General features: G+C 40.6%; 1 protein-coding gene across 4 annotated transcripts in view; it reads right to left on the reverse strand.

The window, feature by feature from the left end:
* FARP1 (FERM, ARH/RhoGEF and pleckstrin domain protein 1) overlaps positions 1-25251 on the reverse strand; it is a 271079-nt gene that overhangs the window by 200168 nt on the left and 45660 nt on the right. For all 4 annotated transcript variants that reach the window (XM_077482994.1, XM_077482993.1, XM_077482995.1 and 1 more), the window contains exon 2: positions 20470-20670. In XM_077482994.1, coding sequence (XP_077339120.1) covers positions 20470-20640 — 171 coding nt within the window. In that variant the 5' untranslated portion in view covers positions 20641-20670. The remainder of the gene's footprint in view (positions 1-20469; positions 20671-25251) is intronic.

The following is a 25251-nucleotide window of genomic DNA, read 5'->3' on the forward strand; positions in this document are numbered from 1 at the left end:
TCTCTCTCTCTCTCTCCCTCCCTCTCTCCCTCTCTCTCTCTCTCTCTCTCTCCCTCTCTCTCTCTCTCTCCTTTTTTATCATGTCTCTTCTATTTCTAATTATTTCTTTCTTAGGACTTATCTTGAAATATTGATAAATATATTGAAAGTGTATGTTTGTTGTAAGCATATGACCTAAATCATCTTGGCAGCTCTGTACTTGTAACATCACTTGAGTTATATGATAAGTTCTAATTATTCTAAAGTTTCTTTTCTGTATAAATAAATGTAATTGTTTATCTTTTCGCACTGTTATCGTTCATTTTTATTCTTATGTAGACAAAGGTTTAATCGCTTATTTTCTCGTATCATCAGTCATTTAAGTGAGGTATAAAAACAGCCATAACAATGGGCAAGCTGAAAGCGCTCAGGTGTGAATGTAGCCTAAAGCCCAACTGCAGCCAAATCGGAATTTTGTTTTAATTTTTCCTTTTAAATAGGATTTTTATTTGTCTGGGACGCCACTTGGCAAATTTCCCATTCTTTCTTATACTGATGCCAGGACAAGACATGAGGGTCACTGGTAAAGGAAGGTACAGACAGAAATAAAAAACCTAACCATTCCCAAAGAAGAAAAAAGAACAAATTCTGGTTCTCTGCCCACTGAAGAGATTTCCTGTATGTTCTTGTAATGTGACACACGGTCACCAAGGCAGGAAGTGGGGTGAAATCTTAACCCCTTCCTAAATATAGCCAAAAAAAAAAAAAAAAGATTTGACTACAGTTGGGCTTAAGGCCTGGTTCACACTGGTGCAACATGGGATCTGATGCTAGAGAGCACACGTTGCATGACATGTCAAAGTAAATGTTTCCTTATGAGGCCCATCTTATCTGACTAACAAGTTGCTGCGAATTTATAAAAAGGTCCCTGCACTACTTTGGTCTAACTTTGATACGACTTCAATGCCATAGAGTGTAAAAAGTCACATTTAGGACTGATTCACACCGGTGCGTCATGCACTCTGACTTTGGGAGCATGTGTCACATGACGATTATAAATCAATGGTCCCCTATGAGAGCAGTCTTAACTGATCTGCCTTGTGGCATACAACTTGTGCTCTGAAGATTTTTGAGCCTAAGCCCTACGTTAAAAAAAAAAAAAAAAAAAAAAACACAACAGTGTAGGTTACCCCCCAACATCCATACAAGCCCCTTATCCGAGCACGTAGCCCGGTAGGTCAGGAAAGGAGGTGGGGGGAATGACCAAGTGCCCCCCCGACCATACAAAGCCACATGCCCTCAACATGGGGGGTTCCCCCTTGTAACGTCACCGCCCGGGGCATGATGGGGTGGTGATGTCAAGCCAAACTGCATGGCTATATAAGAAATGGAAGACAATGGGAGCAGACACAGCAGTTGTACACAGGTTTTTGACAAAGTCCTTAATTAAAAATGAAGCATGTCTCCTGTTGTAGCTCCAACGTGTCTTCTTTCTCCTGTGATGTTTTCTCCCTCCAGTGATGTCTTCTTCCTCCGGTTCTTCTGCCTCCGCTGTCTCCTTCCTATGGTTCTTCCGCCATTTTTTTTCCCTCCGCTGATGTCTTCTGATGCTGGCTCTCGCTGTCTGCCAGTTCTTATATAGCCATGGGGGCATGGTCATCCGGTGAGGTCATCTGGAGACCCCACCTACTTTGTGACTCCCCCATCATGCTGCTGGGTGGTGACGTCACAAGAGGCAGTGTCTCCGGATGACATCACTGGATGACCAGGCCCCAGTTATATAAGAAATGTCAAACAGTGGGAGCAGACACGACAGTGGGAGCCAGCGTTGAGAGAACACATCAGTGGAGGGAGAAGAACCAGCAGAAGATCCAGAGGAAGACGACAGTGGAGGGAGCCATCATTTACGGCACAGGAATATGAAGGAACTAGGGCTGAAACGATTAATCGATAATGAAAATCGTGTATTTTCATTATCGATTAGTTGGTCCACACCATGCGATCCGCGGATCGGGCCGCGGCCTTAGGAAAGGCCGCGGCTTCGGCCTAGCTCTGGAGCTCGCGGCCATCTTGGTACACCCGGCGGCGGCGAGCTGCACGCTGGGGGTGACGTCAGCGCGTTGTTCAGCCTATGTCAGCCCAAGTGAAGGAATTCTGGAGGAGTCACGATGAATGCCTTGCCTGCCCTCATTCAAAACTTCTTTTATGCAGGTACCACTACATTACCTAAGCTAACCTAATAACTATTATCTATTAGATAGTAGTTAGTTATTATCTAATCCTATCTAAGCCTTTCCACCTGCTCGGCACAGCCACATTGTTGATTTAAATAAAAGGTACAACACTATCTCTCCCCCTCCAATAAAATGCAGCTTATTACAAGCATAAAAACATAGCATATCACTGACGATTTGCGCCAATAGGCATCCCGGGACTCATCACGGCGGTCTGTTTGGAGGAACTTTGATCGGTGGTGAGCTTGGCGCAAATCATCAGTGATATGCTGACTATGTTTTTATGCTTGTAATAAGCTGCATTTTATGGGGGGGGGGAGATAGTGTTATACCTTTTATTTAAATAAACAATGTGGCTGTGGGGGGCGGGGATAGTGTTATTTTTTTTGCTGATCCAAAAATTGATCCGATCCGCGACTCTGATCCGAGGAACGATCTGATCCATGAGTTTTTTGATCCGATGCACCCCTAGTTCGCACCTTCCCCCCTGCCGGTCCGTTAGAATCCTGTGTATCCTCCCGTGTCCTACGCATGCACCACGTCCATGAGCACGCATCTATGCCTGCTTGCATTCTCCACCCAGCTGACGTCCCGCCAGAAACGCGCCTGCGCTGCTTTCGGCTCCTCCTCCCCCCCTCTACCCAGCAGCCTTCCGATAGACCCGCCGCAGAGCGCAGGCGCGGCAAGCCCTCGCGGGGCCGCTTTCCAGCGCTGCAGTGAGTGGAGGTTGTGCTCTGCACTTGCGTGCATCCATTTCCCAGCTTCGGGGTGCCCTTCGCTCCATTCGGAGGAGTCGGCCGAGTCACGCTCCGGACCGAGGAGGAGCCGCTGTCACCATGAAGGAGGTGAGAAAACCCGAGATTATGAAAATAATCGTTAGTTGCAGCCCTAGAAGGAAGGAACGGCCCGGGTGGCTGTTCCTTCAGAGAGCATACAGCGGTAACATCATCGGCTGCATGTACAGTAAATATCTCCTAAAAGAGTTTAAGAGACATTTACAGTACCTATAGGTAAGCCTTATTATAGGCTTACCTATAGGTAAAAGTCACAGGCGGGAGTTTACACCTAATTTTTGAACCCAAATTTAAAGCATGTTTAAACCAAAATGTCATATATATCACAGCCCATCAGTCCTTGGATGTGGCAACTGCATTTGTTTTTTTTCTGGCTTTTGCTTTCCTTTTTTTTGCCTGGTGATCTAGCCAGTAACACATTTCCTGCGTTCGAGTGACAATGCACACTCATCATACTTTAATCTATGGAGAAGCAGCGTTATAATCTGAGAACAAAAGTTTAGAGACTACGGAATACACCCCCCCCCCCCCCCCAGCTCTCACCATAAAACAGGGGTATTTTCTGTAGTTCACAGAGAGAACAAAGCAAAATAGAAAAAGCAGCGGCAAAGAACACGAATGCTTACAAAATTACTGGCAGGATCGGCAGGCATTTCTTGCACATATTGAAGAAAAGCATTTTTGTTATTAAATTAAATTACTTTACAATTTTACATTTAAAAACTGCAAATGTGTTAACTACAAAATGCTTTTTATTAATAGAAGCTGTACACTAGACAAGTATATTTGACTTGTCCAGTCATTATTTCCTGTAGCAATAGCATAAGTAAACTACCCGTGTATACCTAAATTTTTATTATATAAATATATATATATATATATATATATATATATATATATATACACACACACACACACACACATACATACACACATATACACACACACATATATAATATATATATCCAGTTATCTGCCAAAAGAGCAAAAACTGGAAAGATAACTACCCATACACAAGCAAACTATGAAAATGCCTGGGCCTGTCATAATTCATACCCAGGGGTGATGATAGAACAGATACATGGTATTTTGTTTGCTCTTTTATATACAAGGGTGCAATCAGGCTTGTTTACAGTCTTACCAACAAGTAGGAAAACCTCCCTCTGGGACAAGTGCTCATGACTGCTAGATACTTTTATTATTGCCTTCCTAGAAGTTTATAAACAGCCTAGTCATAACAACTAATAGGTTGTTCTTGGCCAGCATTGAGTCATTTAGAGTAAAAACAAAAGGAGGCTCTATAGTAATTCCTCATTAAATCTAACACCAAGACTACTGTACTGTGAATTTGTTCCTGGAAAAAATAAAATAAAAATAAAAGTATGTTCTCTATCTTGCAGCAAGTTATCTACACAAATACATGCTCTGTGCTCTTGGTCTAGTGCAGTGTTTCTCAATTCCAGTCCTCATGGCCCACTAACAGGTCATGTTTTCAGGCTTTCCATTATTTTGCACAGGTGATTTGATCAGTTTCACTGCCTTAGTAATTACCCCAGCGGTTTCATCTGAGGGAAATCCTGAAAACATGACCTGTTAGTGGGCCATGAGGACTGGAATTGAGAAACACTGCTCTAGTGGAAAGTTATCCAGACATCTATTCAGAAATAATTATGTAAAGTTGCTAGTAGAATAACCATTTGGATGAAAAATTTGCACACATTACACACAGACATGGTCCCCTATTGTCACCATCAGGAAACTCACATTAAGAAATGACAAACGGCCATTACTGGAGCGTGTACATGTAGACCAGACATTGCTGCAACTTGGCTGCAGGGTATCAAAAACACAGAGATGCAACACTGTATGATTAAAAGGTGAAACCAAGCATGTTGTTTAAACATAAAATGATAATTGTTTATGATAATCATTGTTTATGCTATAGATTAAAGTGGACCTTCCATGCACATCCATGGGTCCTTATTCCCGTCAGTTCAAACAAACAAAATTCACTGTATAAAAAAAAAAAAATTTTTCCCCAAGCACTCATCTCAGCCACTACATCCTGGGCTCACAAAATCCTGCAAGAACGCACTGCTGTAATGAGCTAGCTGGGTGTGTTTTTGTGGGATTTCAAGTGACCAGCCAGACAAGGAGGCAGCAGTGAGCCATGGTGTTGTCCCATGCCAAGAATTACTTTTATTTTATTTTTTATATTTCTAAGACATCTTTAAAAAAGAGATAAGGCCACTCCTGGGGTTAAATGACATCCTTTCAGACATCAAGTGGGCTAGATGCAAAAATCAATATCTCTCGGTGTATCTGCATATGAGGCCATCATTCATAAGCCTGATCATACCTTTGTGAAAAGTAAATGTTTTATACAATAGTTAACTGTAGGTCAACCACGTAAGATGTCAAATGCATTTAATTGTCAGCTGAACATATTTAGCCACAGTTAAATTTTTTTATAATAATACACTTAAAAAAATAAATAAAGTGTGCATCTTCTAGCTGCCTAGGTAAAATAATCTGTCTTCTGCCGTTTTTCTCTGCATGCATTACATAGTCAGGTGTGCTTTGCACAACATTCAAAGACGAGTAATGGGTTAAGCTGGCACAATGTATGTTGGGAGGTAGACAGCAAAAATGCTTAGCATTTCAATTAAGATTAGCTTTGTTTGTCTTGTCTACACTGAGGGTTATTACAGGCAGTGAGAGCAGAAAGCCATTCCCACTGCTGACTCGCTTCACCTAGTTTCAGTTCTGCATCTGCAATTTAACATACAATGCATTTGCTTCTATAATCTTCCTAAGAAAACACATTCTGAGTTGGGAATCTGTTTTCGGTAAAAGTCATACTAAACGTAACAGGAAATTGGTCTTTGCTGTATATTTCCCATTAGCAGCATTTAAATACACAGGTTAAAGAACATAAAAGCAGCAGCTTTTGAACAAAGTGTGCAAATGAAAAAAGTAATGTTTTACAAGCCATGCTATTAAGTGAAAATATAGCCTTTGGATACATGATGCAATATTGTGACTGAGTGTTTGATGCAGGTATTGCTCATATATAAGCCACTTCTAGTTGAAAAGAAACATACTTTTATGTAACAAACTGTGCTCCTCCTATCTGTACTCTGAACAGGGCTTTTTATAATGCTCTGCTGACCATTTGGTAGATATATTCTAACAGCATACACACATTCACTTCAAAAAAGGGGCCTTTTTTTTATAAAATCAATATCTACTTGATAACGTCACATTTTGCCTTCTCCATTTGTTGTGGATTTTTGACTGGAGAGTGCTAAATCAGACTCACCTCTGCATAGAAACCAAATCAGCTTCCATTTTTTTTTGCCAATGCTTAAAGGGTTTGTTAACCCACATGTGCAAATCACTGCCGGCCCCTCTATTATAGGCACAGACATAGCACACTAAGTCTTTTATAAAAGCGAGCAATGTAAATACAGATTTAGGGTGATCTTCAGGCCGGTCACATGACCTGTGGCCGCTGTTCAGCTCCAATGGATGGCTTCTGCAGGAAGGGCCAAGATCTTCCTCTGACATCAGCCGGGGAAAGATCACGTGGCCGCTCAGCCCCTCCCACAGTAGCCCTGGAGGCCGGCCGTGAGTCACGTGACCAGCCTGAAGATCGCACTAAAACTATTTACAAGGCTAGTTTTTTATAAAGTACTTATACAGTGTGCTATGCCAGCCTATAATAGAGGGGCTGGCAGTGACATTTTGTAAAAGTTTACTTATACTAATAGCAGTGGAGATGGGGGGGGGCTAGAGACAGAGACACGTAGCTGACAGGCAGGGAAGGAGGGGGTGAGGGGGAGAGAGGGGAGAGCTGAGAGCAGGGCTGCGGATGACGGAGGGATGTGCACTAACCACGTTGGTCAGCAGTTCTGATTTTTGTGGTCTGCACAGAGAAGGGGATACAGGAAGTGGCAGGTTCAGGGAAGTTTTTTTTAAAGTTTAGAGGAGGTGAAATTACACAGCTCAAGCACTGTGCTGTTTAATCTGCTTTAAGGGACCAGGATCTGTAATTTGTTAACTGAACAACATGAGGTTAGAAGCCGATTGGTTTCTATGCAGAAGTGAGTCCAATTTTGCTTTCTCCAGCTTTTGTAAATAAACCCCTGTACACATGGGCAAGAATGTCTGGAGACATTTACTGGTACAAAAAATACCGGCCGACATTCAGCCATGTGTACGTATGTCGGTCTGTCGAACGTGCATGCTGGAAAACCAGCAGCTGACCAACTCCCAATCAGTGTTCTCAGCCAATAGCAGAGAGCACCGATTGGAGTGTTATGATGGGGGGGGGGGGGGGGGCGTTCCCTGTCAGAACACAACAGCTCTGCAGGGGAAGATTGCTGGACTAACCTCACGTGGTTAGTACAGCATCTCCCAACCGAAGCTGCCAGTTTTTTTTTTTTCATGCAACCTGCGGGGATTTAAAAAAATTTAAATTTAAAAAGCTGCAGTGTGTACCAGGCTTAAGACTCAGACATACCTCCCAATGTTTAAAACGTAAAAAAAGAGGCATGGAGACACTGGTGACAGGAAAGTGGGTGCAAGTACAGTTTACATTTCACTTTTTTATGCTACCTAGAACACACTTACACAAACAAATTCAATATTTTTTTTAACCTGACCTAAAATACACTGACCCTGACCTTTGATCCCAACCTTTAACCCTAACCTACATCAAACCTTGATCTACTTATTTTCGCATTATGACTTTTTTTAAGCAAACATATCTTAGTTTACACTTTTCTCTTCCAGCATGTAGAAAAAGATACAATGTATAGTTTTCTCCATTCAAGGAGGCAGGAAAAAAACAGGGGGGGGGGGGGGGGGCTGGGTTATGCAGTTACTGATCACTGATATATCAGAGGCTACCACAGCAACCAGGTGATTGGGAACTGGGCCTCCGGGTTCCCGATTGTTAGTATGGGATCCAGGCCTCTCTGTGCTGGAAGCATGCTGTGCAGCCATTATGTGTCCGAGGAACTGTGACATAGATGCAGAAAAGTCTACTTTTGTCATTTAGGCAATTAGTTGAGCACCTGAAATAGAACTAGACCAGTGTTAGAGTTGTCACTGAGATTGAGTGTTGTGTAGGCCTTTTGGCAAACACATTGTCTGCGGTTCTGCAATGGCTCCTTTTTGCTTGGTCTCTGCCATAGCTATGTGTTAGGGCATTCTTCTGTGGGGTACTCATGAAGCAAGGGGCAGAAAAACAGAGTAGGCTTGCTCAGAAGGAGAACGCAGCAACCTGGGTGAAGACCATCTTATAATGAATCCTTTTGTTGAAAGGGTGAGTGAAAGTGCCTGCATACCATGGCTGTAGGTGGTGCTCTCCCACCTACCAGGTTGTAGGTGGGAGAGGAGGTAAATTGTGCAATTTGTGACGCGATGTATCATCTGGTTACTAACCTAAGGCTAAGTGCTCAGTGCAGGAGTGCCCAAACTTTTGTCCTTCCTAGGACACATTGGAAGAAGAATGGTCTTGGACCACACATAAATAACAATAAGGATAGCTGATGAGCAGAAAAGGTCAGGCAGATCACAACTGAATGATCACTGAAATAGATAATGTACCCATCCGAGTAATAAATTGTATTTATTTAAAAAAAAGAGGGCAGCATATTTGACACGGTTTTTGATAAATAAATGCATCAATATCTGGTTGAATGGATGTAGTAGCAATTATCAATTAACTCACAAAGTGCTCATCAGATATTTTGGTTCTAATTTTGCCCTTCATGTGCTCCATCCTTAAAAATAGTTGCTCACAAATATAGGTGCTGCTGAAAACCGATGACATGAATAGGGTGCGATTGTGAAGAGTGAGATAAAACGTAAAACTTTGGAAAGATAAAACTTCAAAAAGTCCAGTAAAGACAAGTAGGGAGACACACTGTCAAATTTTTCCTCAGCAGAAAGTGTCCACCCAGTGTAATTTATTTATTTTTTGGGGAAAAAATGCATCACACATTTTAAACCGCTTCAGCCCCAGAAGATTATACCCCCTTCCTGACAAGAGCACTTTTTGTGATTCGGCACTGTGTCGATTGAAAAATTGAAAATTGTGCGGTCATGCGACGTTGCACCCAAACAAAATTGAAGTCCTTTTTTTTCCCCACAAATAGAGCTTTCTTTTGGTGGTATTTTTTGGCCGATATGAATTCTTCTACATATTTTTGGTGAAAAAAAAAAAAACGCAATAAGCGTATATTGATTGGTTTGCACAAAAGTTATAGCATCTACAATATAGGGCAGCTTTCTCAACCCTTTCAACACAGAGGAACCCTTGAAATAGTTCTCTGGTCCTAAGGACGCCTGCTAAAAAATAGAACTCTACAACTCATGATACATTAGTGTGATGGTCAGTGAGAGGAATGGTCCCCTACACTTGTGGTCATTGGGAAGAATGACCTTCTTACAGATGGCTAAAAAGATCAATGGTGTCAGCGGGAACTTATCTCAGAGGCAGAAATTTCCCAATGCTGAAGGAACCCCTAGCAACCCTTGGAGGAACCTTAGGGTTCCACGGAACCCTGGTTGAGAATCACTGATATAGGGGATAGTTTTATGGCATTTTTATTATTAATTTTTTATTCGTAATGGCGGCAACCTGCAATTTTTTTCAGGACTGCAACATTATGGCGGACACATCGGACACTTTTGACACTATTTTGGGACCGCTGTCATTTATACAGCGATCAGTGCTATAAAAATGCACCGATTACTGTGTAAATGACACTGGCAGAGAAGGGGTTAACCACTAGAGGGCGATGAAGTGGTTAAGTGTGTCCTAGGGAGTGATTTTAACTGTGGGGGGTGGGCTTCCAGTCACATGACAGCGATCACTGCTCCCGATGACAGGGAGCAGCGATCTCTCATGACACAAGGCAGAACGGGGAAATGCCTTGTATACATAGGCACTTCCTCGTTCTGCGGCTCCATGACACGCTCACCGGGAGATCGGTGGACATCGAGGCCACGCTCGCCTGCTATGCCTGTCTCTTAAAGGGGATGCACAGGTACGGCCATTTGCCCACCACTGCCATTGTGCCGAAGTATATCGGTGTGCAGCAGTCGGTAAGTGGTTAAATAAGTTTACAATTTTGTGTTGGGCCACAGGTTGGACAACCTTGGCTTAATGGTTCAGTTTTAGTGCCAAATTTGAAAAGTTTACGCTGAAGTAAATGCAATTTCAATAAAGTCCCGGTCTTTTACATTAAAAAGTCAGATTTAGGGACACTTGATCCGTAGCTTACTACATGCATTACACTAAATGCCAAGGTGAGTGCTCAGGCAGGATACAGTGCTCAGAGCAACTTGGCAGGCTGTTACCACATTGTGGGGTCTGGGTACGACAACGTTTTATGGAGGTTGCACTGATCGGGATACACCAATTCTATTTGTGGTATTAAAAGTCAGTAAAAAGTAGAATGGGAGTAATTTCTGCACGCAGGAGAAGAAGATGTCTATACCTTAGGATACCAGAAGAAAACTGAGGATTAATGGAGGAGAGGCGCCCAGTGGGTTTGTCTTGAAAAGCTTGCTAGCATCCAATCGCCTGAAGGTGTGGGCCTATAACCCAGGGAAGATGAATAGCTTTGTGTATGATCAAGATAAAAAGTTTTTAATAGAAATGCATTTTAGCTTCATTAAAATTCACAACAAACTGTATCTGTGTCCTCAGAATAGGATGAGGAAAGGGAAAAATAAATATTCAACATCAATGTGTCACCATTTTGCATGCCAAAAAAACAACAGACTCCCCATCGGCTGCTAAATTATAGTTGAGAAAGCAGTCAACAGAAATTACTATTTAACAAGCACTGATCAGGAGTTTAAGGGTACTGGAAACAGTCCAAGAATGTTATCCCTTCTATAAGTCTAATTTACAGGGACTAAAGAGTAATATACACAATATGCCAAGTTGCATTCTTTAATTCCTCTCTAGTTATCTGTAACAATAGGTAACATATTCACTTAGCAGACCAGTTATACATTTACAGTTTAGGATGTCTACTTAAAAAGTGAAAGGAAAGAAAGAAATCCAGCCTGAACTTTGTGTATCCAAGTGAATTATACAGTTTTTTTTCAGGCAGACCTTCATTTGCTGGTAAATGGTAATGGATAACTCCTGATTTACCAAAATGGTAAAAAAAACAAAAAAAAAAACAAACATACAAGGTTACCTTGACTCATAAAAAACCCATAAAAAATAAATAAAAAACACCCTATAGTAAATTCTCCTACTCTTGACATTTACCACATATTGTACACAATTGTATCTTTATTTTCAACATCCTTTTTTTCCTCAGACTTCTCCAGCAAGAAGACAAATAGAATGCATCTTTTTCTCACAGAGGAGAAAAAGCACAGGGGAGATAAAACCTGGGATCACCGTGACTGGCTAATACAACGATCACATAAGCGATACTCTCATCTCCAGATTGCTAGTACAAGACCCATGCTGGAGGCATGTAATGAAGCGTGTCCCATATATGTGGCACCATGTAGGAAAGTTCAGTACCATGACGCTGCATATAAGTGTGATTCCATCATAAATAAGGGTGAAAAAAAAATACTACTTCCCACAATCCAGCTTCCAGGAGGCGTTGGTGACTTCACTGCGAGATACCACTGCCACATGGGAGAGCTGAACGCTCAAAATTCTATGGAAATGCTTTCCTGCCCATGCAGGCTCCCAGGTTTGCCAGAAGGTAGTGTTCTGATGCAGTGATGTCACCTATGCCTCCCAGAAGACAAAAAAAAATTTTTTGTACAAATTCTTTTTTATATTAGCTTTTTGAAGTCATTTGTATTGGAGGTTTGTTAGACTGTCTGCTTTAATCATCAGTCCACTTTTATGAAGGTGCACAGGAAGAACAGATGCATTTTTAAGAGCAGTAAGGCTTCATGTACACAGGAAGTTGTTCAACCTCTCCTGAAAGATTTAACTTGACCGCTACAGAATGGCATCTAAAAAGGGCCATTTAACCATGTTTAGATGCCGCGTTTGTGTCTAGAAGCATTTGAAAAAAAAAAAAAATGTGAAGAACGCCTGTAAACAGAACGTGGCTAAACACGAGTTGCCGCGTTTGGCTTTTGAAATGCCTCTAAACTCAGCTTCTGAATGCATTTTTCTGGGTTCCAAAAAAAGCCTCTAAACACAACTGCCTAGAAACGACTATAAACATACCCTGTGTACATGTACTGATAAGATAACAGGGGAGGGTTCAGGAGCAGTTGAAAAAAATGCCCAACTGCTCCTAAACGTCCGTTTACCAGCAGCAATGTACATGAGGCCTAAAAGAAATATGGGTTTTACTGCATGGTGAAGATAAAGTTTTTTGCTTCATGACTTTAATGCAAACATTTAAAAAACACACAAAAATCACCTATTCACAAAAAATAAACAATACTCATCAATGCATGCAAATGCACACTTTACTTTAGAAGACATGCATTATATAAACATTTTGGGTTTTAGAAGAGATAGAGATAGAGATGGCAAGCATTTCTATATATATTTAAGAGTCCAGAGTGATATGGATCCAGTGCATTAATAAAAAGACCAAAAAGAAATGTAATTTTTCAGCAAATGATTCAATGAAGAAGGCTGCCTTATAGTTCGGGAGGTGTTTACCACCTCCCCATTTCTGGTACACAGTGTACTTTATAGAGCACAGTGCTGTGCACACACAAGGCAGCCTCTTCTGCTTTCATTTAAAAGTTCACAGGGGGAGAAACCTTCTGGCAGACAGCCCCTTCCAGCAGTGTTATGATAAACTGTTAAGCAGGACAGCCTCACAGCTCACATAAGCCTGGCTGTGTACAACTCTGTCATGATGAATAAAGGCAGACATTCAAGACCAGTGGTGGCATCTTCACAATTAAGGACTAGTAAAAAAAAAAACACTAATTTCTAACACTACAGTGTGATTTTGTGACGGTAGCATTGGCATGATAAAATTTACAGTAACAATCCAGGGAAATTTTTTCAAACATATACTGTATTTGTCATATTACTTATAGTAGCTCAATTTGTTTACATTTTTCCCTTTTGTTTAAGGTGATTGTAGCCATATTAGTGCACTTGTGTTTCTGTCCATTTTGTTTAAAGAGGAAGTAAAGTTCCACATATTACTTTTACCTATAGGTAAGCTTATAAGGCTTACCTATAGGTAGTATAGAAATCTCCCAAACGGACACCGTTTAGAACAGGGGTTGACAAATTTGCTTGGAATCTAGGAGCCAGCTAAAAAAGTTAGGAGCCAGGTCCGTGACGGCGATCTGGACCTGTCCCTGGCCTGACATGGAGACGAGTGAGGGGAAGATAGCCCCCAGCCCCCCACCTGTCTCCAAGTCATTGCCCATAGCTCTTAGAGGGACATTTTATTTGTTTTATTTTTTTCAAATGAGGATTTTTTTTTTAAATTGCATTTTAGTGTAAATATGAGATGTGAGGTCTCTCTGACCCCAGATCTCATATATAAGAGGACCTGTCATGCTTTTTTCTATTACAAGGGATTTTTACATTCCTTGTAATAGGAATAAAAGTGACACACTTTTTTTTTTAAAAGAACAGTGAAAAAAATAAAAATAAAAGTTAAAATAAAGAAAAAAAATTTTTTAAACGCGCCCTGTCCCGCCGCTGACTTTACTGTTGTCTTATTTTTTTTATTAAATAAAAACATTTTCCCCCAAAAAAGTGCGCTTGTAAGTCCGCTGTGCAAATATGGTGTGACAGACATTATTGCAACGACCACCATTTTACTCTCTAGGGTGTTAGAATAAAAAAAAATAAAAAAAGTGTGTGTGTGTGTGTGTGTGTGTATATATATATGTGTGTATTTGTTTAGGTGTTCTAAGTAAATGGAAGGAGATATCCCCATTAGCATTGCTGGTTGTAATTCCAACGGCCACCACAAGAGGGCGCCAGATTCCAGAAGTAATAGGATCACAGAAGGAATAGGATCACAGAAGGCCTCAAAGCCGGGGGCTCAATTACCGGCCGCCGGCGGCGCGGCCCGACGTAATCACGCCGGGGGGGTCCACGGAGACAGGAGACCCCCAGCTGTGCTGCCCCAGGTGCCGGGTCGCTAATTCTAGTCGCCAATGGGTTTTGTCGAGCCCTGGTTTAGAAGATATTTACATTACATGCAGCCAGTGACGTCACTGGCACATGCGCTCTGAAGGAACAACCAGCCGTGCCTTCCGAGCCCCGTGCCATAATCTATGGCTCCCGTGCGCATGAGCGGAGTCCTAAAACCCAGAATGGGAGGCAAGAGAAGTGAAGATGGGAGCCCGCTGCAGCTCTGAGATCTCGGGACAGAATGACTCAGTTTTAAAGAAAGTTTATGCGATGCATAACAGCATATTATGCCTTTACCTTGCAGGGTGTAAAAAAAAAAAAAAAAAGTCCAGCAGTTTATCACTACTTTAAAGTGAAAAATCATAATAAAAAACCCAACAACAAACATGCTATACTTCTCTGCGCAATGGTTTTGCACAGAGCAGCCCTGATCCTCCTCTTCTCTGGTCCCCTCCCAGTGCTCCTGGCTCCTCCCCCTGCTGAGTGCACCAATAGGTTAGCAGCACACAGTTTTTTTTTTTTTTTTTTTTTTTACCTTACTGCATAAAATGCATAACAATCACCCGTGAACAACTAAGTGAACAGTACAAACAATTTGAGCCTGTGCTATCTGAACAATTTGGAATATAAAAACAAAAAAGAAACTCTGTCTTCTGTAATAAACGCTAAAACAATGTAAGCAAAGCTCTGCTCTGTAACAAGCTTTCATTGATTTTCCAACAAAACTGAAAACACATGCAGAACAATGTGAAGGAATGGGTGCCAACGTTTAATCATTTATATTGAAGAACTCTTGACAAAAGATGCGTGATGGTTTTTGGACAAAGGGCATTTTTATTTTACAAAGATAGTATTAGTCTGGGCATACTGCACATGGATCACAATTCAGCCTGTTCAGCAGAGACTGGACAAACTTTGATCCATGTATGGGCATCTAATCAACGAACTTGTGTACAACCAGCCTATTGGATTTTTCCTGAACGATTAGTGCCACTGGCTATACCTGGCAACACTGATCATTGAATTCTGCCCGCGTGGAAGGCTTTCTGCTGGTAGAACACCATAGCGCTACGAGAGTGATTCCCCCATCCACATCAAATTTATAGATGGGAATCAGCACAACCCGCTGGTTGAAAAAAAAAAAAAAGTGTGCCTTCCAAAAAAAAAAACTGTTAAGTAAAAAAGTAGTTAAGCATAGAAAAAAGCAGATATTTGTTGAGTTAGGTTAAAGTGCATGTTTATTCAGCTGTGTTGTCTGGTTTGTAATAGAAAGGTTTAACTTTCCTTAATAGCCTTGTTTACACAATATCTTCAGATCTTTATAGCAGCACATTTCCATGTTTGTGCTATTGTCTAGGGTGGTGTTCACACATTGCCTCTCTTTCAATCTAACAAAGAACAGCTCAATCTCAAACTTTTTTTTCATTTTGATTTGCGTAGAGCAGGGGTGTCCAAACTTTTTTCAAAGAGGGCCAGATTTGATGAAGTGAACATGCTTGAGGGCCGACCATTTTGTCTGACATTCTTTAAACCATTAAAAAAGTGTGTTCGTCCGAGCGCGAATACATGGCCCAACAAGAATTCTCTTGCCTTTGTGCTGTGTGTGGTGAAGAGATGAGCTTGGGTGTGTTATTTGGATATACCGTATTCAATCGGCTTATACCACGCACCTTAACTTTAAAAAGGAAGTCTCAGGAAAAAAAAAATAATCTTACATTTTAAATAAAGACTTGTGAAGCAAAATAAGGGTCAGTGCCCATCTGCAGCCCCCACCGTATTGCCATGAATGCAGCCCCCACATTGACGTGAATGCAGCCCCCACATTGCCATGAATGCAGCCCCACCATTGCCATGAATGCAGCCCCACCATTGCCATGAATGCAGACTCACCATTGCCATCAGTGCAGCCCGATTCATGTCCTCTGCAGCCTTGGAGGAGATAGGGAAGGGGCGGGATGAGCACTGACAGACATACGGGAGAAACTCCTGTTTCTATCGACGACCTCTTTAATAGTCCCGCTTCCTGTGATGGACAAAACAATTGTCCGATGGCAGTGCAGGAGACGGGACTTCCTTTTACACAGGTCTCTGTGTAAACAGGGAATACTCCTGTATCCACGGCACTCGTCCCGCCCCCTCCATGGCAGCCAGCATATCTATCTTTTGTGGCCCCCGGCGCTCGGGGATTCGTTGGGAGCCACAAAAGATATATGTGTCAACATTACCAGACGGGCTGTCTAAAACCGGAACGCGTGCCAGACTTTGGACATGCCTGGCGTAGAGGAAAGTAAACCACTGGAAGTTTTTTTGTTTGCAATGATTGCGTAAACACAACAGGAAATGAGGATATATTTCTCAAGCAGTTGTTGCAGAAACAAGTATCCACCATTACCGTTCTTGCTCTGGTGGCAACTTAAAATTTTCTATACCCTCACTTTGATTTCGAGGACATAGATAGCAATAAAAACCTGACAATCAGTTTATTCCCCCCCACCCCTCTATCCAAATCTACAAAAAGTGTTGCCTTCAGTTATACTTCAAGCTTTTACCTAAAAAATTTACATATATGCTCATCTCATGAACTAGAAGCCGGCACAAAAATTTTATCAGCATTTTTTTTGAGCTCATAAAAACATTAGTGTGCATGGAGCCTAAAGCTGTTTTTAAAATGATACAAACAAGTAGTGACTACAGATTATTTAGACTATGTGGTCTGTTGTCACAATGCTGAAAACAAATTAAAGGAGAAGCATGGCCAAAGCTCTTTTGGTCCTACTTCTCCTAGGGATCACAGGTGTGCACTTAGTTCTGCACTCCTGGGGACCATATTCAGACAACAGCAGGATAAAGTCCACTGTCTGCTGATGCCACTCAGCCAGTCCAGACTCTGGGGAGATCCTGAGTTTGATATCAGGATTCACCCAGATACCTGAACAGCAGTCCACAGTAATCGACTCTGCTCATGGAAGACCAAGAACTGAGTGATCAGTGGTCAGGTGGGTTCTTGTAAAAGACAAATAAAACATTTTTTTTGTTTGTTTTTTCTATAGATTTTCATTGCGTTGACATGCATTGCATTAAAATGCATACAAGCATTTTAATGCTCTGCGCATGACACCAGTTGTGGTGTGAACAGGACATATGTGTTCTTGTGGTAATCTGCAATCTTCCAGTGCAGTAAAATGAAGGTCACTGCAAGTATGAGTGAACAGGACCTTAATTAACCAATATAATCTCTAACTCCATTTTAACGCCATTTTTTTTTTTACCAATAATAGTTTAACTTTTTAGTTTTTTCTGGCGATACATTAAAAAAATATAACTTTTTAAAAAGTACATAGTTAATACCGGCAATTTTTATACACTGGACCTAGTTGATTTAAAACTAACATGAAACCTAGTGATTGGAAAGCTGGGGAAAAAAAACTGAAAAATTTAAGGAGGGACTGATTGTTTTCAATATCGTTTTTAGTTTTTTCCCAGAAAAGCTGGAAGAAACAAATAAAAAGTGTGGGATATGTTCTTTTACAATGATAAATAATATATCTATCTATGACATGGTATTAAAACTAATCGAAGACCTTAATGAATGATTTCTGAGACTTTATGTAAAGCCTTAAATTATTGCACGTTCTCTCAGCTGAAGACAAGCAAATTCTGGAATACAATTAAAGTAACACTATACTTCTCAATGCAGTTCTCATAAAAGGGGAAATATACATTTCTGCTACAAGGGATACTGCATTGGAAAAGCGCCAGTTTAGTTTGGTACCTCCTACAGTTGGGTGATTGTTGGGATACAGTAGATGATAGTTTCTTTCCTCTCATGCCTTAATTGACAGGTAAGTGGGTAAATTTGTATGACATATTTGTCTATTTAATCTTTAAATGATTCTCGTCAATGTTGCCCACCATCACAGCATTATGTTTACTTATTGTCTGGTCAGTATTTTTTTTTTCCTTTTCTTCCACTCAGTAAAATAGTGAGATCAATATATCTAGAGTTTGAAAACATTTCCACAGTGAAATTCTGCTTCTTTGTGCTGAGAGAAAAGCTGCAGTTTGCAACTGTTGAGAGAAGAAACGTTTTTTTTCTAAATGCTACAAGAATGACAAAATCCATAATTGCATGCTAAAGGTGCTCTAAAGACACTAAAAATTAGTTTATGTAATGAAATGAGGAGGCCTAGAATGAAAGCGCAAGTAGCTTTTCCCTCCAGAGTTCTCATTCGAGAAATACTCTCTTTCATGTTGCTTCTAGATCATTACAAAGTGTTTCTTCACCAGCAGCATCTTCAAGTAAAAAGTGTTTCAAACCACTGCCTCCCAAAAATACACAATCACTTAATTTATTGATAAAATGACACCTGAAAATCAGTAGAACATTCATCAACCTTGTGCAAAAGCAATATATGCTTCTGGATCAGCATTGTTTTACTGCTAGGAGGGGTTACCTATTCTCATGTACAGTTTACATTTTCTTAACATGTACTAATGCTGTTATTCTATTTGTAATAAGAAAATACAATTTAAAAAAAAGAAAGTTTAGTTTATTTACTGAATAAACTGTACTTTTATTTGAGGCATAATACTTTTATATACACTGCATTTCACCTTCCCAGGGTAACAAAATGGCTTCCAATTCGTAAAACTACTCCACAATGATTTTTAATTTAATATTTTTTAAAAGTTTACAAACATTTCAATTTTTTCCAGGAAAAAATTTGTTTTCATGGCTTCACAATTTCTGAAAATTTGACATCTCTAGTCAAACCAGAAAAAGTGTATTGTTGGTTATCTTTTGTCTTGGATTGCATAGAAGAGAAAACTATTTTAATCATTACAATTGAAAAGGTGAAAAACAAAATAATCATACATATGCACAGGTATTTCCATCTTAATAGGCCAATAGCCAAAATAAAAAAAAATAAAAAAGTTCTGGTCCTAAAGATGTGGGGAATAAAGCATGTGACACTACTGAATGTATAAGAACTGTCACAAGGGAGGGAAGTTCACAGCCCTCTGTAAGCTACAACACTGGCAACTCGTAGCTTACACAAGGCTTTTCTTTTTCTCTCAGCAACAGAAAAAAAAAAGTGGTGGAAAAGTGAAAGTATATATACTGGTGGGAAAGGCTGAATTCAATCCAATCTGTTGAAATACCTTGTATGGACAAAGCACAAGGTCCACAGATTAAACTATAATAGGTTTAAATCACATTAAAAATATACATTGTGGTGGTATATTTATTGTAAATCTAGTATTTTTCCCATAAGAGGAGAATGAACATCATTCTCATTTATGTAGTAAGCATGCTCTTCATCAGCACGCTCTGTAACCTCAGAACGTTGAAAGGGACCCATACTTTTACAGCCTTATTAAGTGCATCAATAATGAAATGCATATTCATAGGAGTCGGAGGAGATTAAAATAGAGTACTACAACGTACTTACATGATCAGCCATAACATTATGAACACTGACAGGTAGAGTGAATAACATGGATTATATCTTGACAATGGCATCTGAACTATGCGATACATTAGGCAGCAAGTAAACATGTTGTTCCTGAAGTTGATGTGTTGAAAGCAGAAAAAATTTGGGAGGCTTTGACAAGGGCTAAATTGTAATGGCTAGACAATTTGGTCACAGCAACTCCAAAAACTGCAGCTCTTGTGGGAGGTTCCCAATTTGCAGTGGTCAGAACATTCCAAATGCAGTCCAAGGAAAAAAGACTAACGAAACAGCAACAGGGTCATGGTTGGCCAAAGGCTCACTGATGCACATGGGCCTTGTAGTTCAATCCAGTAGAAATGCTGCTATAGCTCAAATTCGAGACAGACAGATTAGGGTGTCCACGCTGACCTCTGTTCACAGTCAAAATTGCCTACAATGAGCATCAGAACTGGACCACGGAGCAATAGAAGAGGTCTTTCAGGTGTTGATTTGTCCAATCCATGGAAGCCACAGAACACAATTTATAGGGCTTAAAGGATCTGCTACTGGTGGCTTGTTTCCAGATACCACAGCATACAGTACCTTCAGAGGTTTCATGGAATCCAAGCCTTGATGGGTAAAAGGCTGTTTTGGTGGCAAAAGTGGGACCTACTCAGTATTAGGTAGGTGGTCATGTTATGGTGGGTGATCATAATATTTTGACTGATCAGTGTAAGCATGCATGTTTTAAATAACTGCTACTAGTTCAGTGCTTTGAACTTAATCAAAGGGTAGATTAGAAACAAGTGCATTTCACTAATGATCATTTTTACAACATGAATTGGATAAATGTCATAGCTAATACACAAGCTAAAAAAGATCATGAAAACACTCACCGGAACTTCAATAGTTTCCTGTGCATCATCCAACATTTGCACTTTAAAGGGAAAAGACTTGCCCTGTGGTGAAAGAGGAGGCTTGGTTCCATGTTCCAAAGTGCTGATCCCAGCACTCTCCGGAGCACCTAATCGAGAGGCTGCAGTCTGTTGTTGTTCAATCTCCCCCATAATTTTAGTCCACAGGGATCTCCTTTACCACTGCAAAAAACAAAAACAAAGCAATGTTAAATGGTAACTAAACTGCTGCTCCCCCCAAGAAACATTTGTGTGTGTGTGTGTGTGTGTGTGTGTGTCCCATACTAGAAATAGGGGGTGCTGTGGTCACCATGACAAGAAGGTACAGTTGCAATAGAAATAGTCAGAAGTTCTAACCCTTCCCCTATTTAATTAAAAGGGAGTCATAAGGCAATAAAAAAAAAAAAAAAAATCTATTGGGGTTTTAATCCTGCTAAATCAATACAAAATAAAATGTTTTGGCTGGAGCTGGCCTTTCATATCCTTGAATCAAAAACTTAAAGCGATTGTAAACCTATTATTTTTTAAACAAACATGTATCATCTGTTTTGCGCAATGATTTTGCAGATCAGCCCTGATCCTCCTCTTCACGGTCCCCTCGCCTGCGCTCCTGGCTCCTCCCCCTCCATGCTCCGTGTCTTCTGACACAAAACGCAGCTCAGCTCCGCCCCCTGCATAATGTCTGTGACTGTCAGCAACAGAAAGCAAATGGAGAGGGAGAGGGAGAGATTTTGGCTGTTCTTCATTGTTATTTTTCCTAGGGTGGTTTTTCTGTGTGGAATATTTGCGATGTATATGCGTTTATAGACACAATACTTTGCCTCCACATGATTTATATATACGTGGACATGGCTGATTTTCATGTGTATGCGCATTCTCTGCATCATGTATATGGTTTAGCATATCATTGTTTCCGCTTACCCTTGAACAGTTTTTAAGAAGTCTTCAACAATAAGCATTAAATCACACAATTAGACTCAATTTGTTACACAGTGATGTACGCGATTTATATTGGTATATAGACATGTTTTTTTCACTAATTTTTCTATTTTTGTTTTTAATACATTTCTTGCTTATCTATTATCTATGCATTATCTATTTTTTGTTTTGACCATTTTATCAGATGTTTTAGCATTAAGACCCCTTTCACACTGGGGCGTTTTTCAGGCGCTTTAGCGTTAAAAAAGCATCTGTAAATCGCTTGAAAGAAGCCTCATCTGCAATCCCAATGTGGAAGCCCAAGTGCTTTAAGAGCCCTTTCACACTGCCAGCACCCGAAAAACGCTCGTAAAGCGCTGCTTAAACTAGCAGCGCTTTACCAGCATTTTTCGAGCACTAGTGGGGGCGCTTTTAACCCCTGCTAGTGGCCAAATAAAGGGTTAAAAGCGCCCACAAAGTGCCGCTGCCAAAAGCTCTTGGCAGGCGCTTTTCAGGCGTTTTGCAGGCACTTTCCATTGATTGAAAGGGGAAGGGGCGCTTTAGGAGCGGTGAATACAAAAGCGCTGCAAAGAAGATGCTTGCGGGACTTTTTTTTACGCCTGCCAGCGCAGCGTCTCAGTGTGAAAGCACCCAGCTTTCACATTGAGATTGCAGTTGCGGCTTCTTTCAGGCGCTTTACAGGCACTTTTTTTTTTTTTTTTTTTTTTTTTTTACTAAAGCACCTAAAAAAAATGCCCCAGTGTGAAAGGGGTCTTAAATGTTTTTATGTTGGTGAAGTTTTGTGCTGATTGCTCTTTAACTACAGGTGTTTTGTGTTAGGTGTTTGATTTGATATATGCATTTAAATAGCTTGTATTGTGGGCATTTCCACTGTTGTGAACAAGCACAGTTCTTTTCGTGTGAAACGCATCAACTGATCATCATTGTAATTTTGTCTGGCTCATGACAATAAAGAAATTTCTACAGCATCTTTTGGATTCAAGTGCGTGATCAATCTTTTCTTCTCTTCTTGATGTTGCCTACGGTGATGAGCCGGGATTAGCACCTTGGACCAGGTGTGACTGTCAGAGAAGGACTTTGGCCACCCATGCTCGACATGCTATTGCGTGCATTTGCGGCGAATTAGCACTTTGCGCGCGCACATGTTCAGCCCAATGTTGCAGCGTGCGTGTGCAATGGCGTGGCAATTTTAGGCAGCTCTGGCGTCCAAACGGGTTGTTGTTTTGTTGTCAGCTTCCCGTTTGTGCCTGTTACCTGCTGTTTGCCTGATTACCTGTTTTTGGCCTGGACCGTTTCAGACTATGCTGCTCTCATCCTCGATTGACCCTTGGCTTGCTTAACGGACCTCTCCTGATCTGCCTCATGGACTCCGATTGTTTACCCGGATTTGACCCTCGGCTTGCCTTACGGACTTCCTTGCTTGATTACACGGATCTGACCCTTGGCCTGTTTCACGGACTTGCTATCCTGTTACCCGATTCCTTGTTACCTCCGGAACTGTCTACTATAATGCACAGGATCATCAGCCAGTTTCTGATTCCCATTGAACCCACCACTCTGCTCCTCAGCTTCTTCAGGAACCTACACCTGCTGGTGCCCAGTGCTTCTGCGTGCCACCTGCTCCCTCTATCACCTCTGGGGGATGGGGTGTGCGTAGTTGCAAGGGCTAACCATACTCGGCATCTTGGCCTCGGTAAGTACTTGTTGTGACAGTGTCCTTTTATCTGAAGCGGTGTGTGCACCCTTGTTCTGTTTCCAGAAGAGACTGACTGTTCTTGGGCAGACCACTTGATTGAGTTTGGGCTCAGGTAAGTATAAAGGGGGGGGGGGGGCTGGGGAGCTACATACAGAAGGTTTTTTTTACCCTTAATGCAGAGAATGCATTAAAGTTGTAGGTGTTTTTGCAGCTTTATTCCTACAGGTAAGCCTATATAAGGTATATGTTGGTACAGCAAATATCTCCTTAATGTGTATTATTTAGGAGATATTTACTGGCTGTGATTACCACGCGCAATGACAACATCGCAGCTCAACCTTCATAAGATGCATACTAGCACATTATGACATTAACTTGTAAGGAGAAGATATTTTTGCAATTTATCACCACTTTAAAAGTAAAAAAAAAAAGAAATCTTTTATTACATAACTTCTGAAAAATTGTTCTTAAAGCTTTAAAAACAGAATTAGACTTGGTTAACACTACTGTGCCATGGGATACGACTTGTGAGACCCAAGTCACATTCAATGTTTCCCTATGAGAGCTGTCTTAACTAATACTACACAAGTCGCTCCAACTTTAGAAAGGGTTCCTGCACTACTCATTAGACTTGGCTGCGATTTCAGCCATTGTACAGACTCCTGAATAGCATTCAGGTGAGAAGGAAGTTGCAGGGCAAAGTCTCAGGCAAAGTTGTACAACTTTGCTGTCGCAGAAGTGTGAACGGAGCCTTAAACAGTAACTCTACTTTTGTTGAGAAAAAAACAAAAACATTCCTCTCTGGGTGTTCAATGTATATTACAAGGATTTTAACAAAAATTATTGCAGATTTCCTTCCTTTTGTTATTCTGAAGAAATCCCTGTATGTTTGTCTGTGGTAAGTGAAACTAATGGGAGTGGCTTCATAATTATCAGTCAGCCGCTGCACTTATAGGGCTCTAATGAGGAAAATTGCAGGGTCTGCGCCCCTTTAGACGTGATTTCCTATTGGGAGAATCATCAGAAATGACATTTTTGTTGCAGGGGTGCCTGATATTTTAGTGTAGACTTCAGGGAAAATCAGTGAGCCAATCACACAAGCAGGAAATTATGTTTCTGGGGGGCGTTCCGTACACAATCTGTGTACAGAACACCTCCAGTTAGCCATATTGCATTGCATTTTACCACAAAATTACAATGCTGCAGATTGAAAAGGAAAGGTAATTTTTAATGACATTCAATTATATGACTAAAGTCTAAATATTTAATATGTACACTATATTTTTTTTTCTTTGCCATCTTTTTACAACCAAATTGGAGTTACCCTTTAAGCCATATGATTTTTCCAGGTTAAAACAATTTATATTATGTTACAATATTGGGCAATGAAACATTTTAACAATTAACTTGAAATCTTTTCGTCATTCCTATTTCAGTGTTGTGCAGCAGAACAGAAAAAGGAAAAAAACTACAAAGACAAAGAAGGAGACTGTATAAAGCAAAAACTAAGTGTACATGTGGGCTCCAGATGTGAGCTCACACTCCTAATTCAGGATATTAAAACAGAGTAAACAATTACATACATGAATGGAGTACCTAGTTATGAAATATGAGAAGGCAAGCCACTCAGCTTCCATACCACATTTTGAAACATTTCAGAAACATTCTCAACAACTTGGACATTTTCTTAGCTAGCCCCATGCATCAGTCTCACATGGTAAAATAAGGACTGTTGCACTGAATTTTGGGGATATCCAGTGACAATCACCTACATGCCACCAATCAATTTCACCAAGCTTTACCCTGTATAAAACCACATATTTTATGTACATTAATGATGACTGCAAAATTAGAGCAAAAAGGAGACACGGGTTTTGAGTCAAATTTACCTTTTTTTTAAGTTAATAACTTATTTCCCACTATATATGTTTTACAAACAATTATCAGAAAAGTAAAATATAATATATAACAAAGCAGTGTAGTGGGGTGTAGGAATGGCGCAAGGCAATCCACAGTCTTGCACTGCACGGCAATTGAACTTAACGAGATGTTGGTGTGATATTTCAATAAAGATCTTTAAAAAAATACAAATAAATTCTACAGAACATAGCACATTTATCACTGCACTG

Source organism: Lithobates pipiens, unplaced genomic scaffold (assembly GCF_037356315.1).
Source record: "Lithobates pipiens isolate NorthernLeopardFrog02 unplaced genomic scaffold, aLitPip1_a1.2 Scaffold_16, whole genome shotgun sequence".
Lineage (NCBI taxonomy): Eukaryota > Metazoa > Chordata > Amphibia > Anura > Ranidae > Lithobates > Lithobates pipiens.